The sequence below is a fragment of the Nannobrachium achirus genome, assembly GCF_963921795.1.
Source record: "Nannobrachium achirus genome assembly, chromosome: 16".
Classification (NCBI taxonomy): domain Eukaryota; kingdom Metazoa; phylum Chordata; class Actinopteri; order Myctophiformes; family Myctophidae; genus Nannobrachium; species Nannobrachium achirus.
Genome location: NC_137823.1, coordinates 46,536,966 through 46,553,160, shown reverse-complemented (window position 1 = coordinate 46,553,160; position 16,195 = coordinate 46,536,966). Strand labels below are relative to the sequence as shown.

Below are 16,195 nucleotides of genomic sequence, written 5' to 3'. Positions count from 1 at the left end.
ATAGCCGATCTACAAGCACACAACGCCTCGCGGTGCGAGGCGTTGTGTGCTTGTAGATCAAATACAAAACGAACGGTCTTGGATACAAGGTTTTCACCCCGACAACGACAATATAAATACAGATCCTTCTCGAAAAATTAGAATATTGTGTGAAAAAGCATAACTGACTTCGGAAACTTCCCACTATTTTCAAACAACTCTGACTTCAGAAGGTTGACATTTTGCTATTATAAATCCTTGTTTTGAGTGGTTTCGTGTAATAGTGTAATATTTTGAAATATGGACATTTGAAATTCATGAGATGTATGCCATAAAAATTCAAAATTTTAACAAAAAAAGGGTTGGAATAATTCACTGAATGTCCAATGTATCTAGAATATATGAAGGTTTCAAGAAATATATGACAGTTTCAAGAAAATGTACTTTTACACAATATTCTAATTCGAGAAGGATCTGTACACACACACACACACACACACACACACACACACACACACACACACACACACACACACACACACATGCAACAGCTTTCCCCAGGAGAAGTGAAATGAAAGGGAACGGTGGGAAATAAAAAGCAAGTGGTGGTGAGGGGTGGATGGAGACGAGAGATGGAGGGGGGGGGAAGAGGGTCTCCCATCCTTTGATCTGCCTCTGCCTCTCTGACAGCAGAGGTCTCCAACCTTAAAAGCTCCAGGGACAAAATGACAGTCAATATCCCCACATACACACATACAAACACACACATTCCCCCCTCTCTCTCTCTCTCTCTCTCTCTCTCTCTCTCTCTCTCTCTCTCTCTCTCTCTCTCTCTCTCACCTCTCCTCCTCAATGGGTGAATTTCCTTATTCGCGCCGTGAATACAGATTTTGTCATCTATATATCTTCGTGTGTAAACAGCTGCTGAATGAATACAAATACTAATAAAATCTACATAATATATAAACTCCCTCTCTCTCTCTCTCTCTCTCTCTCTCTCTCTCTCTCTGTCTGTCTGTCTGTATCTCTCTGACTCAAGCTCCTTCCACATACAGCCTTCATATATTCATTCATACAAACCCCCAGATACCACTCTAACCCCTCCTAGCCTCTAGCCGCCAGCGAAACGCGGGGTGAATAACTGGCATGTTCTACCATGAGCATATCGTCACTGTCGGGCGGAAACCTCGTATCTCCAAGTTTCAAATTTGTACGTTTTTTTCGCGAAGTAAAGCCCTGCTTCATCATACAAGGCCGTCGCATAGGCAGTGAAAACAGCAGATCTACAAGCACACAACGCCTCGCGGTGCGAGGCGTTGTGTGCTTGTAGATCGGCTGTTTTCACTAGTTTAAATCATTTTTAAAATGATAAATGCAAAACGAAGAGTTTTGGACATACAAGGTTTCCTCCCGACAACGACGATATAGAGATACGGTGGAAAAGGAGCACGAGGAGAGGAGAGGAGCGGAGGCTCCCACTCCCTCTGACCCTGCCCTCCCATGCACTTGTGTGAGCTCTCATTGGCTCTGACAGGCAGCATGTACACACAGTCCCCTATAGCTGCAGCTATACCGCATGTGTTGTCCCCCCCCCCCCCCCCCCCGCCCCCCGCCCCCCGTCCCCCCTCATGTCCCCTCACCGGTTTTGTCGTCCAGCAGTTGTCAAATGAGATCACCGCTCCCTTCTGTGCTGGGACCGCGGCGGAGAGGAGGAGGGAGAGAGAGGAGTCGAACTGTTAATGTGTTGCTACCCGGGGGAGCTTGAGCCGCGTTTTGCAGGAAAAAAATAGCCACTGCGAAGAGGGCGACGTTTTTCATGTGACGGATCTCACAGTGAGCACTTGTCTCCTTAATGAGCTGTTCCTGTGCGGTCATAATGTATACCGCGTGCGCCTCTCAGAGCCAGTTAACTGTTGCTTCAGTTACGTGTTGAGCACTTAGCATGTTCCTCCAAGTCAGTCTGGCAGCAGAGGTGCCAGCGATGGCATGCCATCTGCAGCGGTGCCCGCTCTGCCCTCTCTCTCTCTCTCTCTCTCTCTCTCTCTCTCTCTCCTTCTCTCTCCCTCTCTCTCTCCAGGGAGTGGGAACGCCCATCAGGATCCATTAGTCTCCACGGTGACAGGGCCAGCCATCCACAGAGACTATGCCTGGAAGAGGCGTCCCATTGGCCCAGAAAGTGTCCAGGCCTTTTTTGCTAATAGGCTGTGACACTGCACCGTTTGTGCTGAGCATCTATCTAGCTGGCGTTAGATCAGGCGTTCTCAACCTGTGGGAACCCCAAATAATTGGCCAAACACTAAAATTAAAATACAGTATTTTTCTTTAAAACCTTGAAATACATGTTTTCATAGCGATACCAATAAATAACAACTTAAAGAGGTGGTGCCATAGTTTTGTCCTTTTTCAGTTTTGTATGTGTCTATGGATTTAATATTACTCTAATAGACCCCCAGGTGTGGTTATAATATGCAAATATGTCTTCCCTGTGTATTTTTGGTTACTTCCTGAAAGCTGAAATCCTCTGAGTCAAAGGGCCCAAATGAAAAACACAGATTTAATGACATCATAAAATCATCCCCTCCCCTTTTCACAACCCAACAACAGCTGTGGGTGTGGCTTCAGCTGGGTCACCACCCACCTGACAACCAGTACGCCATCTGTACACTTTAAAAAAAAGTATAATCATACTACCTGATGATTATGTTGTAGGAGGGAAAAAATCATGGCACCCCATCTTTAAAGTATACTACGTTTGTTCCATTGATCCCATTCCTAGCCAGAACACAATCGATTGATTGATCATCAAAATATATATATTTTTGGAGCTGTGTGAAGCACAGGCTCTCTATACGTGGCCGTGTGGGTGTGTCTGTCTGTCTGTGTGTGTGTGTGTCTGTATGTAGCCTGAACTTCCTAAACTTCGGCACGCCACTAGTCCCACAGTTTTGCCACCACACACTCGCGCCATATGTCAAATCGAACGGCTTACTTGGGAATCGTGGGCTATTTTCTAAGAGAAAGGTTCTATAGTTTAATTGATATTAATTTATTAGTGAATTAATTTTCCCCATTGACTTATAATGGGAATCGCAAAAACTCACATTCAATTATTTGTCTCTCGCAAACCATAGGGGCTAGAGTTTCAAGACTTGGAGAGGAGGTTCATAATGATTTCAAGGATTAAATACAAAATAATTGTGTCATTTGGCCGCATGGTGGCGCCATAACACCCCACTTTACGTTTTGGCCTGTAACTCTTGAACCGTAGGTCGGAAAATTAAAAATATTTTTCCCTGGATTCCTTGGGTCATGACGCATCTCCCCATATAGGCCACGCCCATTTGCGCCATGATAGATTTTCCGCCATCTTGAATTTTCTCCAAAACACACTTTTTGCTCCTTTTCCTACATATTTTCTTCAAATGTCACAAAAATCGGTACACATGATCCACACACACACACACACACACACACACACACACACACACACACACACACACACACACACACACACACACACACACACACAGCTCCACTTCACACGGGTGTGATTTTTTTAAATGCACGCTGCCCACCCATCTTCCCACTTCCGAACGGCTGCCGTGTTAAGAGGTCAGATGGGTGGGCTGGGGATCATGCTCTCAAGATCGGCCCTGATCCAGAAAAGGCTGAGAACCTCTGCATTAAGATACTCTTGCTTCTGGCCCGAGTCTTCGAAGGGCAGAAGAGCCACCCAGTGACTCAGCGCTGCATGGGGTTCCATTGAAGCACGGTGTTGGTAAAGACGTGCTGAGCGTTCAGCCCACAGCGCTTCATGGGCCGAGGTGACATTGATTGTCGGATTGCCCCTTGACCTCTGTGTCGGTGATGTCATAGGTTACATGTTTGATTGGGGTTTGAGGCGTACATCAGACAGCTCAACTATTGACGTTTCTCCCACATACACCGAGCATTTATCCCATGCAAACATGTACGCAACTCTAGGAAATGCTCTGTGTGTGTGTGTGTGTGTGTGTGTGCGTGCGCATGTGTGTGTGTGAGTATGCGTGCGTGTGTAGCCTATATACACATATGTACATAAATGGACATATGAATGGAACAGGTTGATCAATACAAAGACAGATGGGTGGACGAACAGCAGTGGTGTAAAGTAACTGTACATTTACTTAAGTACTGTACTTAAGTACATTTTTGAGGTATTTGTACTTTACTTGAGTATTTCAAATTTCCAATACTTTTACTTCTACTCCACTACATCTCGGATACAAATATTGTACTTTTACTCCACTACATTTATTTGAAAACTTTGCAGGCATAAATTATGATATTATAAACATAGACATGAACCACTTCAGCCCTATATTATACTGTGGCTATTTGAAAATAGCCAATCTACAAGCTCACAATGCATCGCATCGCAATGCGTTGTTTGTGAGCTTGTAGATCTGCTATTTTCAAACATTTTGTACTTTTACTTTTGATACTTTAAGTACATATTGATGCCAATACTTTTATACTTTTAAGTACATTTTGAATTCCGTACTTCTTATTTAACAGAGTATTTCTACATTACAGTTTTGATACTTTCACTTAAATAAAACATTTGAGTACTTTTTCCACCACTGACGAACAGACGGAGAGAGAAAGCTATACACAAAACGTAAACACCCTAATAACCGCCATCTCCCATTCTTCTCCTCTTGTGTGTGTGTGTGTGTGTGTGTGTGTGTGTGTGTGTGTGTGTGTGTGTGTGTGTGTGCACTGTGCAGACGGACGCCGCCCTCATGTACGACGCGGTGCACGTGGTGGCCGTGGCGGTGCAACAGGCCCAGCAGATCACCGTCAGCTCGCTGCAGTGCAACCGCCACAAGCCCTGGCGCTTCGGCAGCCGTTTCATCAGCCTCATCAAAGAGGTGCGTACACTGTACAGGGCTGTCATCATCATTACATTACATTACATTACCATGGCTTGTTGTCACGTAAATGACTGCAGACCCGCGAGGCCGATTCTACGAATGCCTTCTGAATCGTTAGTTCTCACACTTTTCAAAAGTGTTCAAAAACAGCGGATCTACGTGCTCACAGCGAGGCAGCCAACGCTAAAATATAAAATTACACAGATGCTTTTACAGTTTACAGTTTACAGTTTAGGCATTTAGCAGACGCTTTTAATCCAAAGCGACTTACAATAAGCAGATAAAACATCACAATAATAAACAAGATAATATGTCAGTACATCAACAGCAATATAACAAATGCAAATGAATATCTATCTAGAAAACAAACATAATCTGTCAAGAAAAAAGGTTCTAAAAAACCTAAAAACAAATGCTAACTAGCTTCATGTATGGTTATTGAGTGTTTCAGTAGTGCTAAGGGTTTAGGTGGAGTCTGAAAAGGTGAGTCTCCACCTAAGCACTACTGAAACACTCACTCTTTTACTTGTGATGATTCTATTGTGTCTTTTGGCATTGAACTTTGGATCGTGTAAATAGAAATCACAGGCTTCGTAAACAGAAATTGCATAGGGCAGATGTGACAAATAACTTGTACATGTACAAATGTACAAATAAATAACTGACATGCGTATATAAGAAAAACATACTAGAAATAGCCGCTCTACAAGGTTTCTGCCCTACAACAGTGATAGATTATGTCATAGAGTAGACGACTGACATCACAGGCTGACCTCATGAAGTCCCTGATCCCCCGGTGCAGGCATGTAGTTCCACGTGGATCCCAGGATCCATGATCCCATTTTCCTCATAAATGCCTATAATAGTTATGCTGCATAGATCAGTTGTTGTAGTTTTCAAACGTTTTCATGTTCCCCCAAATTGATATGTATTTGACATCGGATCCACAACTGAAAATGTTTTGTGCTGGGGCGCCCGCTGGCCTACTGTTCCAGGCGCATACCACTTAGGCATTGCCACATAGGCATGGATGCCTGTCGGCGTCGCTGGTTCGATTCCCGATCCGGACGACCTTTGCCGTGTGTCTCCCCCCATTTCCTGTCAGTCTACTGTCCTATCAATAAAGGCATAAAAGCCCCAAAACAAATATTTAAAAAATAAAATGTTTTGTGCCAAGGACCCCCAGAAGAGAAGATTCATGTTTTTTTATTTTTTTTATTTTTAAGTTTCCAAACATTTTCAATATTTTCCAAAAATCTTCAAAATAGCAGATATAGAACCTTGCAGCGTGGCACAAAGTATGGATAAAGTGGTTAAAATGATACACACACACACACATGGACCCCACTTTGAGAACTAATAATGGCATCCCACAAAAACATGTCTCATGTTCTGTGAGCACGTACTTCACAGAAAGCGCAAACTTTCGAAGTCATATTTCCCCGCGTGCGCGCTCAGCGTGCGCACTCTGTCTGAGTGCTGTCCTCCAAGCCTCTTTATGTATTATAAATCTATACCTGTGATTACATCAAAAAGCCTCTGTGTGTCTCCGTAACTCCAGTCGGGGGTCAGCCATCTGCTTTGTTCTAGGAAGGTCTTTTATTCCGGCGGATGGTATCATCGCAGGTAATTTGTGGAATGAGTTATTGTGGCGCTTTGATGCTGCCAGCCAGAACACCGCCTTCCGTCCCCCACATCCCACGTCTGCTATCGCTTCTCCCCCTCGCCCGCCCGTCTGTTCCTCCTCGGAGCTTTGAAGTGAAACTTCAAGCACAATGAATTACAATGCATAATGAACTCTTACCTGTCAGCCCTGTCTGCCATCTTTTTGGTTGCCTGCATTGTTGTGGCGTTGTGTGTTGTGATAGACGACGACGGCGAGCGCGGGAAGAGCAGGACGGGAATTCATAATTGGGAGCGAGGAAAAAAGCTGTGCGCTCGGGGATGGAATTGATGCGCTGTTGCGTGCGTGCGTGCGTGCGTGCGTGCGTGCGTGCGTGCGTGCGTGTGTGCGTGTGTGTGTGTGTGTGTGTGTGTGTGTGTGTGTTTGTGTGTGTAAAGACCGATTCGGAATGAAAGTTGTGGTTAATTGAATGAGGGGCTTGGAGCTGAGAGCAGCATTGCTCTTGGAGTGCTATTAATGTGACTGCATGTGGTCCGTATGTCTGCTTCTCTCTCCCTGTGTGTCTCTTTCTATCTGTCTCTCCGTTTCTGTCTCTCTGTGTCTCTTTCTCTTTGTCTCTGTCTGTCTGTGTGTCTGTCTGTCTGTCTGTCTGTCTGTCTGTCTGTAGGCCCACTGGGATGGACTGACTGGACGGGTCCTCTTCAACAAGACCAACGGACTGAGGACAGATTTTGACCTGGACGTTGTCAGCCTGAAGGAGGAGGGATTGGAGAAGGTGCGTGAGTGCGTGTTTGTGTGCGTTTGTGGAGACAGGGGTGTCCAAACTTCTTTTTCAAAAAGGGCCACATTAGAAAATATCAAAACGCCCAAGGGCCGACTACATCTCCTGTCGGACCATAACAAAGTCACATACAGATCCTTCTCGAAACATTTGAATATTGTGTGAAAAAACATTGCAGATGCCCTAGCTAGCACCCCAAATCATAACTGACTTTGGAAACTTCCCACTGGACTTAAAGCAACTCTGACTTCATAAGGTTGACAATTCTCTATTATAAATCTTTGTTTTGAGTGGTCTTGTGTAATATTGTAATATTTAGAAATATGGACTTTTGATATTCATGAGCTGTATCCCATAAAAATTCAAAATTTTAACAAAAAAAGGTTTGGAATAATGTATATGCATTGCAATTACAATATCATGCTCTGAACAAAACACAAATAACCCAAATGTAACCAGACGTGCGAGGTAAAAAATACAACAAAATAGCCTTTCTTTGACCCTTTCAGAATGAGACAACAGGGACCAAGGAATCCTGACAAATTATACTATAATATTCTTGTTTGACGTTGCTGGCGGGCCGTTTATAGCACAATTTAGGAATGAAGCATTTGGCCCCCGGGCCGCACTTTGGACACCCCTGGTGGAGAGCATGAATGCCAACTGCAGTGTTTGTGTGTGTGGCAGCGAGTATGACTGTACTTTATGTTTTCTGCCATCACACTGACAGCTACGTAAGACATCAGCACTAACATTGACACCGAGGATTCTATGATTGTGTGGTTTTTCTTTTGTCACAGATTGGGACGTGGGACCCTCCCAGCGGTCTGAATATGACAGAGACTCACAAGAGCAAGACATCCAACATCACCGACTCTCTGGCTAACAAATCACTCCGTGTATCGACCATACTGGTAGACAGACAACACGCACACACGCACACGCGCACACATACGCGTCACAGGGGGGGGGGGGGGGGGGGGGGAGTGGGTCTGAGTTACTATAGGGCCCAAGGTGGAGTGGCCTTTATTATTTTATACTTTAGCTTTTGAAAAATAGCAGATATACAAGCTCACAGCGCGGCACCGAGTGCCGTGCTGCGAGCTTGTAGATCTGCTATTTTTCAAAGGTCATGAAAATGTGTGCAAATCTTTGAATATATGTATTTTTTAAGTGAACATTTGTAACTAAAATCTTGATTCTAGGGGGTCCCTGGAACAAAACATTTTGAGATGGGGGGTCCGTGGCCAAATACATAGGTTTTTCAAAAAACCTTAGAAGGTTTTGAAATAGGCTATTCAAAGACTTTTCATGATTTTTCAAAAATAGCAGATCTAGAAGCTTGCGGCACTCGGTGCTTGTGGATCTGCTATTTTAAAATAGTTAAAACACAAAATAATGAAGAACATTCTTGGGGGGGCCCGCAGTGAATCCTTGTACCCAGGGCCCAGAATATGGTGCGACACCCCTGCACACACACACACACACACACACACACACACACACACACACACACACACACACACACACACACACACACCACACACACCACACACACAAAGATGCTATCATGCAAATCAATGCAGTACACACCCGATAAATATACTGTAGATTCCAGCTTCACGCGGTGCCTGGTAGCTCAACCAGTAAAGAGAAGCAGTTCCCACACTTTTCCATGCCAGGGACCTCCAAACAGCCTGCAGCCAAGCAGGCTGCAGCCCTCCGACTGTGAAATAGTACAAAATAAGAAACCCACAGAAAACTAAAATGGTAAAAATAGCGAGAACTCAAGAGCTCTTTTCTAAAATAGCCGTCTACTATATCTACAAGCTCACAATCTCGCAATGCTCACGAGCTCACACCGCGTCACACTATAATTGCGGTATAATGAACTCATACGGCTTCAAAGCGTGTACATTGACACATGCATGCAAACATATACCCCCACTGAGGTTAGGGTTTAGGTTAGGTTTAGGTGACACCTCCATTTAGAATAATGAAAGTCAATCTTCTGAATGGCATTGTTTCTGAATGGAGATGTGTGACAGACAGACAGACAGACAGACAGACATGGATGCAAAGGCATCACACTGGAGACATGACTTTGTGTCTTCTCTCTCTGTGTGTGTGTGTGTGTGTGTGTGTGTGTGTGTGTGTGTGTGTGTGTGTGTGTGTGTGTGTGTGTGTGCGTGTGCGTGTGCGTGCGTGCACGTGTGTCGCTGAAGGAGGAACCCTACGTCATGTTCAAGAAGTCGGACAAGCCGCTGTACGGGAACGACCGCTTCGAGGGCTACTGCATCGACCTGCTCAGGGAGCTCTCTGGCATCCTGGGCTTCCGATACGAGGTGCGCCTGGTGGAGGACGGCAAGTACGGCGCGCTGGAGGAGAAGACGGGCCAGTGGAACGGCATGGTCCGAGAGCTCATGGACCACGTGAGTCAGCCGCTCTCCACCCTTTCTGATTCTCAAAGCAGTGGTGGCTTTAAAACTGAAGCTGATTAATGGGTATACCTCTGGTTGAAAATCTTTTCAGTTTATTAAAACGCTTGAGAGAAGGGGAGACCCATGTTACTGAACAAACACTATATTGTAATGATTACTATCAGAATATAGAGCTTTAACCTTTTAACAAAAAACAAAAAAACATATTTTTGTTTTAACCAAGACTGTCTGTCACTTACACTACCTTTAACACTAAGGATTTTACTGTGTAGGAGAACGGTGCCTCCACAATGCTGAGCCATATTCAAAATTATACTAAATGTTTTTCATGTGCCATATATAAAAATCCAGTGTTAGAGTTAAGCCTGAAACATACCTGGTTCAAGCGTTCCTGTTCATGAAATGCAAGTTCATGAACAGGAACGCTTGAACCAGATCGATTGTACGCGTTATTGTGCTTGTCACCATAATGCGAAACCAGCAGGACATTCATTGCAGCAAGGTTTTCTATAGCAGGCAACAAATGACAGAATGAAGCTGTATTCTTGTTGGTTTTATCTTCTCTGTCTTTCATAATATAGCAGGCTGAAGTTTCAATGTAACTCTACAGTATGTGGGTTTATTATCTCCACTGATGTATAAGAGTGCATACGGTATGTTGAGTTTGTTCATCGGGGAGGAATATATTTCAGGCTGTAGTTTAACTCAGAGTTCAAGTATCACTCAGAGGTTTGCGTAGGTGTAGGTGTTATAGAGCTTTAATCATGTTCTGAAGTAGTCATCTCTTCAACGTGAGATTTTTCAGGAATACAGAATTTTTTCGGTGGACAGTATGGGATTTTTGCATTTTAATCATTTATTGTCAATGGTTTGTTGTGTTGCATGTGGCCATGGAAATTCTTCTGCCATGTCTAAAAGGGAGATATGATGTTTGGATACTGCCAATACAGAATGTATTCGGGAAACAAATAAAACACCATTCTTGGAGAATACAGTAAATATACTGTATATTTTCACCGACAGTATACTAGTTCAACTCTGCATGGCCTTGCCGTGAATATAAAATGGGAGATATAGCCTCAGGGTATATTGTGCACACAGTTCGTTCTGTGCGCACACAGACAGCTAATCCAAAGACAGTGCTCTTTAGTCACTGACCCACAGGATCAGATAAGACCAAAGGAAATATCGGTGACCTCTAACGTCCACCCCAACGCCACTTACTCCTTACCTCTTAATCAAGCTGAACAAATAACCACAATGGTTGTCGACTCTCCGCCGTGGCTCATCTCACGCCTACATATTGACCCGGCCGAGCTGTTGACAGAAATCAGATGCTAACTCGATTGGTTCCACTCTGATGCCTCGGCCCCCTCTGATTGGTCAATCTCTACCCCACCCCTACCTTTTTTTGTTCTCTCCCTTGCAGAAAGCGGACCTGGCGGTGGCTCCCCTGGCCATCACCTATGTCAGGGAGAAGGTCATCGACTTCTCCAAGCCCTTCATGACGCTGGGCATAAGCATCTTGTACCGCAAGCCCAATGGCACCAACCCCGGAGTCTTCTCCTTCCTCAACCCCCTCTCACCTGATATCTGGATGTATATTCTGCTGGCTTGCTTGGGTGTCAGTTGTGTGCTGTTTGTCATAGCCAGGTAACATGTTGCTCCCTCCCCTCCCCCCCACTCTTTCCCTCTCTCTCTCTCTCTCCCTCCCTCCGTCCTAATCTCCCCTCTTCCCTCATCGCTCGCTCTCACCAGCACTTGGCGGTTTCTCCCTGGTGGCCCACAGTGGCAACGTTCAATGCAAAACCACAGAGAGCCCATGCACTGAAGTTCTTACTAGTGAATGTTCTCGTGGGGAGGCTGTGTGCGTGCCTGTGCTGTGTGCGTGTGTGTGCTGAGAGAGTCTGAGTGTTGCAGACTGGGCCTCCACTGAGCAAGTGTGAAATTTACATATCGTCACTGTCGGGCAGAAACCTTGTATCTCCAAGTTTCAAATTTGTACATTTGTTTGCAAAGTAAAGCACTGCTTCATCATACAAGGCCTTCTCACAAAAGTAGTGAAAACAGCCGATCTACAAGCACACAACGCCTCGCTGTGCGAGGCGCTGTTTTTTTATTTGCTTCCAGATAAGGAACAGTTTTGGACATATGAGGTTTCCACCAGACAGAGACGATATTGTCGCTGTCGGGCGGAAACGTTGTATGTCCAAAACCAAAATAACCTGCATTCCAAATTTCCAACGTAACAAATAACTACAAATATGTAACTTTATTCACAAGCTCTTGGTTAATAGGATACTTTTAATTGGTTAAATATTTATAAAAACCCATAGACAGAACCAATATACTTTCAACTAGCATCCCTATTTCAGGCTTAATGTTATATATTTGTCGAACTCTTTCAAAATGAGCAAGAAATGCATATCTACTTTACAAGCAAGCTCACAATTAAGGCATTGCAATGTGATGCATTGCAACCATCAACCATTCTGCTACTTTTACAGTATAAAAAGAAGGCAGTCATTTATGAAAAAAAGATGAAATATGGCCTTACAATGTTTCTGCCTGACAGCAACAATAATGCCTTATATTTGAACCACTGGCCACTGTATAGCCAAGCTGTTGTAAGGAATGTACCACAACAGTGCACTGTAGTTCCTGTGCATGTCTGAGGTAGAAAGAAAGGTGCGTGTTGATCCCAGATCTCAGAGTCCTCTGCTTTGACCCACTTAGAGTTTTAGGGTTTTCATGCACTTTTCACCAAAATGTTACCGGCAATATGGACATGCAAAGAGGATAAAAGCAGCAACTGTCACCTAAGTTAGTTCAGAATATGCAAGTTGTATCATAGTCATTTTGTTGTCACGGTTGGTCAGGGTAAGTGATTAGCATGTGTTTATACTGCTAGCATTCCTGGTCCACCCCAATAACGGACTCAGCACTTTTGACTGATTGTTAAAAATTATTGTTTGTTTAACAGCATGACACATATTTTTTTTCTTGCATGTCGATGCACCAAATAAGTGCTTGCTCTGTCACTACCTGCCTGGTTCTACTCAGCATCCTCAGTCCACCTGAAACACAGTAACCCCTCTGCGGTTTGCTGAGTTGAGTTCTCTCATAATTGTATTATTGATCGCGCAGCCCCCTGATTGATTGCCCGGAACCCTAAATGCAGAGTATATTATTTCCTTTAATCCTCCGCAAATAGAGAGAGCAGAGAAGGCTTGCAGAGTCCCGCATGCACACAATAAAATGCATACCTCCAGCCCACTAGGGATTGCAATCTCATTGAATCTCCCTCCTTTTCCAACAAAATTAGTTATCTCTTAGCTCCTCACAAAAAAGCACAAAATCTTTTTTGGCCTTTTCTTTTGACTCAACTAAACGCTGTGGCTCCATTAAGCTTCCAGAGCTGCACGATGAGATCTCTGCTGCTCTCTCTTTATTAAGAAAACTGAATTCCCCCTGTTCAAATTATGCTGACCACAACCTGTGTTGATATTGCATAATACATGGTTTACAAGTCATTATTGACTATTATTGTTTTGTGCGGTGAGTAAGTCCACGTTCTGGTGGTCACCTGTGCGTCTCTCTTGCACCACCTGCAGCCCCAGTCTCCTCACTTGGCCCCGGAGAATAAAGGCAACAGATCTATTACTGCAGCCAGAGTAATTAAATCCAATTCACTGGTACAAAACTACACCTCAGCTGACGGCTTAATTTTGTATTGACAAGAGAAGGGAATGAGAATGTACAAATGAACCCAGGAACCCGCGCGTCTTAGAAAGTGGAGCTGGGAGAGACTGGAAAGAATTTGTTGGAGGAGGTTTGGTTTTGCGAGAACACAGTCAAACAAGGTGAGCCTGGAATGCACAGGTGTATTTATACGATGGTGATACTGTAGCTAACTTAGTAAACACTAGCGTATTACTTCGTTGATCAGGGTCCCCCAGGGATCTATGCTTGGTCCCCTTCCCTTTCCCCTCTATGCCAAATTTACACCAAAATAGCAGCACTGTGAGTTTGTAGATCTGTGATTGTCGGCAAATGTTCACCTATTATGATATACCCAGAATAGGGTTCAAGTGGTTCACTGATTGTGTCCGTGTTAATTTGAAGGCTGTCTGAACTCGGGGACGATCAGAACACAGGAATCCATTTATTATTCTGAATGCTATCCAGCATGTCCCCCGTGCTCCGTGTGAGAGGGGGTGACCTTATGTCTGCATGTTCCACAGGACCCCGCTTTCCTTGTTATCGGTGTGCAGAACACGTGTCAGTGTGGTGCATGTCAGGGAGATGTGCGTGCTACTGTCCATAGGGAGATGGCGGTGGGAGTGGACTGGTCTGGTCAGTTTGGTAGATAACGAGAGAGAGGTCGTTAAGGGAGTGAGACCGCTGAGGGAATTCTGGGATGGAGGCGAGTTGGAGAATGATCTCAGACCTGCTTGGGCTGGGCGGGAGACCTGAAGCCGCACCTCAGTGCTTGAGGAGGAAGAGGATTCGGAAACGGTGGCGTCTGTGGGAATGTGGTGCGTTATTACGAAGTTGTCGCCTGATCGTGGATGGGAAATACGAATCGTCGGAAGGATTTAGCTGGGCATCACGGTCCGGTGAGCGGTGATTTATTTGCGTGTGGTAGTCTGGTCTGTTTTGCGAGAACAGTGTCAATCAGGTGAGGCTGGCAGCCACACGTATATTTATGCGATGGAGATTGTTCGATTAAAGTTTTGAGCGGTCTTTACTCCTGAACTTGTGTTATTGACGTCATTTAGTGGAGGGAATGTGACTTGGGACAGACAAAGGGGATGATCAGAGAGAGGGAGCGAAAGAGGGTGAGAAAAAGGGGAATACAATTATTATTCCATGTGCTATCCAGCATTGCTTCGTGTGAGAGGGGGTGACCTTACGCTCCACAGGACCAGGACCCCACTTCCTTGCGATGGGTGTGCGGAACACAGCCCCAAGGCAGCAGGCAAAAAGGTCCCGCAGAGAAACCATGGGTTCTGGTTACAGGCAGAATACCCACTCTGTCAGAGACACAAACAATATCCATGTTGCATATGAATCTGACACATGCTGTTCTTTTGACAATGCATTATGTGCACTCGCTCAGTCAGAAGAAAGAAAGGGTATAATCACAAGCACCGCTGGGGTTTGGCGTTCATATGGATTTGATCGAGCCATGTACACCCGCTGCCGCACACATACTGTATGTCCGCATTCACACACACGCACGCACCACACACACACACACACACACACACACACACACACACACACACACACACACACACACACACACACACACACACACACACACACACACAATTAATTCCATCTGCGCGCACACATAAAACCACATGCACATACTCTCTACCTACAGCATAATATGCTAAATGTACGTGCAAACGCACATGCGTAGGCTACACATACACTACCCACACGGGAGCACGTATTGTACACGTACACGTGCACATGCCCAGGCACACACTCCCGCTATACATTTCACCCATCACACCACAAGGCCATTGTGTGGTTACAGTCACCTGTGGTTCCAAGGAGACTCAGCTCATTGACATTCCAGCAAATCAGCCATCCCTCATGTGGTTGACAGGGAGAATTATAGCCTGTCATCACATCCATGTCCACACGGGCCATTCCCAAGGGGACGCGGCACAGAAAATCGCTGTAAAGGACACCCAACATGACAGAGATGGTTGCTACATTCACGACACTTGTAAAAGAAGACCGTTGATTAGGATGCCACCGTCCATAAAAAACAGATATCAAACGGGAATTACTACTGATATATTGTGTCATTTCCCGTCATGGCCCAGCTCTGCTTCTGTGGCAATGCATGCTGCTACTCTGAAGGGGCATAATCATGCGGGGATTAATTTAGGAACAGTCAGATATTGCTCTCGTTGGTGTCTTGCGACGCACTGTGAGCAAGTCGGTTGTGACAAAATAACCGCGTGAAGCTACAGTTTTCCCATCTGAAGAAGTGCATTAAATAACAGACGTTCTCACAGTGTATCCCGCTTACAGTCCCCAGAATTGCCATAAATATAAAAATGTTATGTTAGAAATGTGTGAGAAATGACTGCAAAGCAGAAAGCCCTGCAACACTCCAGATTAAATAAAAGTCTTTAAGGTGCACGGCTCAATAATGACATGAAAGTGAATAGGCAGCACACAATGTATGTCCTTTTCACATGGTTTATTTACCTCTCACGGATTGATTGATTGAATACTTTATTAGCAGTTTAAATATAGGTAAAGCACAGGAAAGTACAGTTCAGATACTGTTCACAGTCTACTAATAGGATCTAAACCCATGAAAGAAAGCGCTTGTTTACATGGGGGTCCTTTTGTACTCAATTCATAGAAACATTAAATGACAGACAAATATAGACAGTACGGACAGATACAGCGGCCGCGTTTC

The 16,195-nt window shown here is 44.7% G+C and overlaps 1 protein-coding gene across 2 annotated transcripts in view; it reads left to right on the top strand.

Moving 5' to 3' along the window:
- LOC308300216 (glutamate receptor ionotropic, kainate 2-like) overlaps positions 1–16,195 on the top strand; it is a gene marked incomplete at both ends in the record, with an annotated part of 144,959 nt that overhangs the window by 101,572 nt on the left and 27,192 nt on the right. For both annotated transcript variants that reach the window (XM_080744025.1, XM_080744024.1), the window contains 5 exons: positions 4,749–4,892; positions 7,187–7,294; positions 8,101–8,214; positions 9,526–9,732; positions 11,171–11,394. In XM_080744025.1, coding sequence (XP_080600151.1) covers positions 4,749–4,892; positions 7,187–7,294; positions 8,101–8,214; positions 9,526–9,732; positions 11,171–11,394 — 797 coding nt within the window. The remainder of the gene's footprint in view (positions 1–4,748; positions 4,893–7,186; positions 7,295–8,100; positions 8,215–9,525; positions 9,733–11,170; positions 11,395–16,195) is intronic.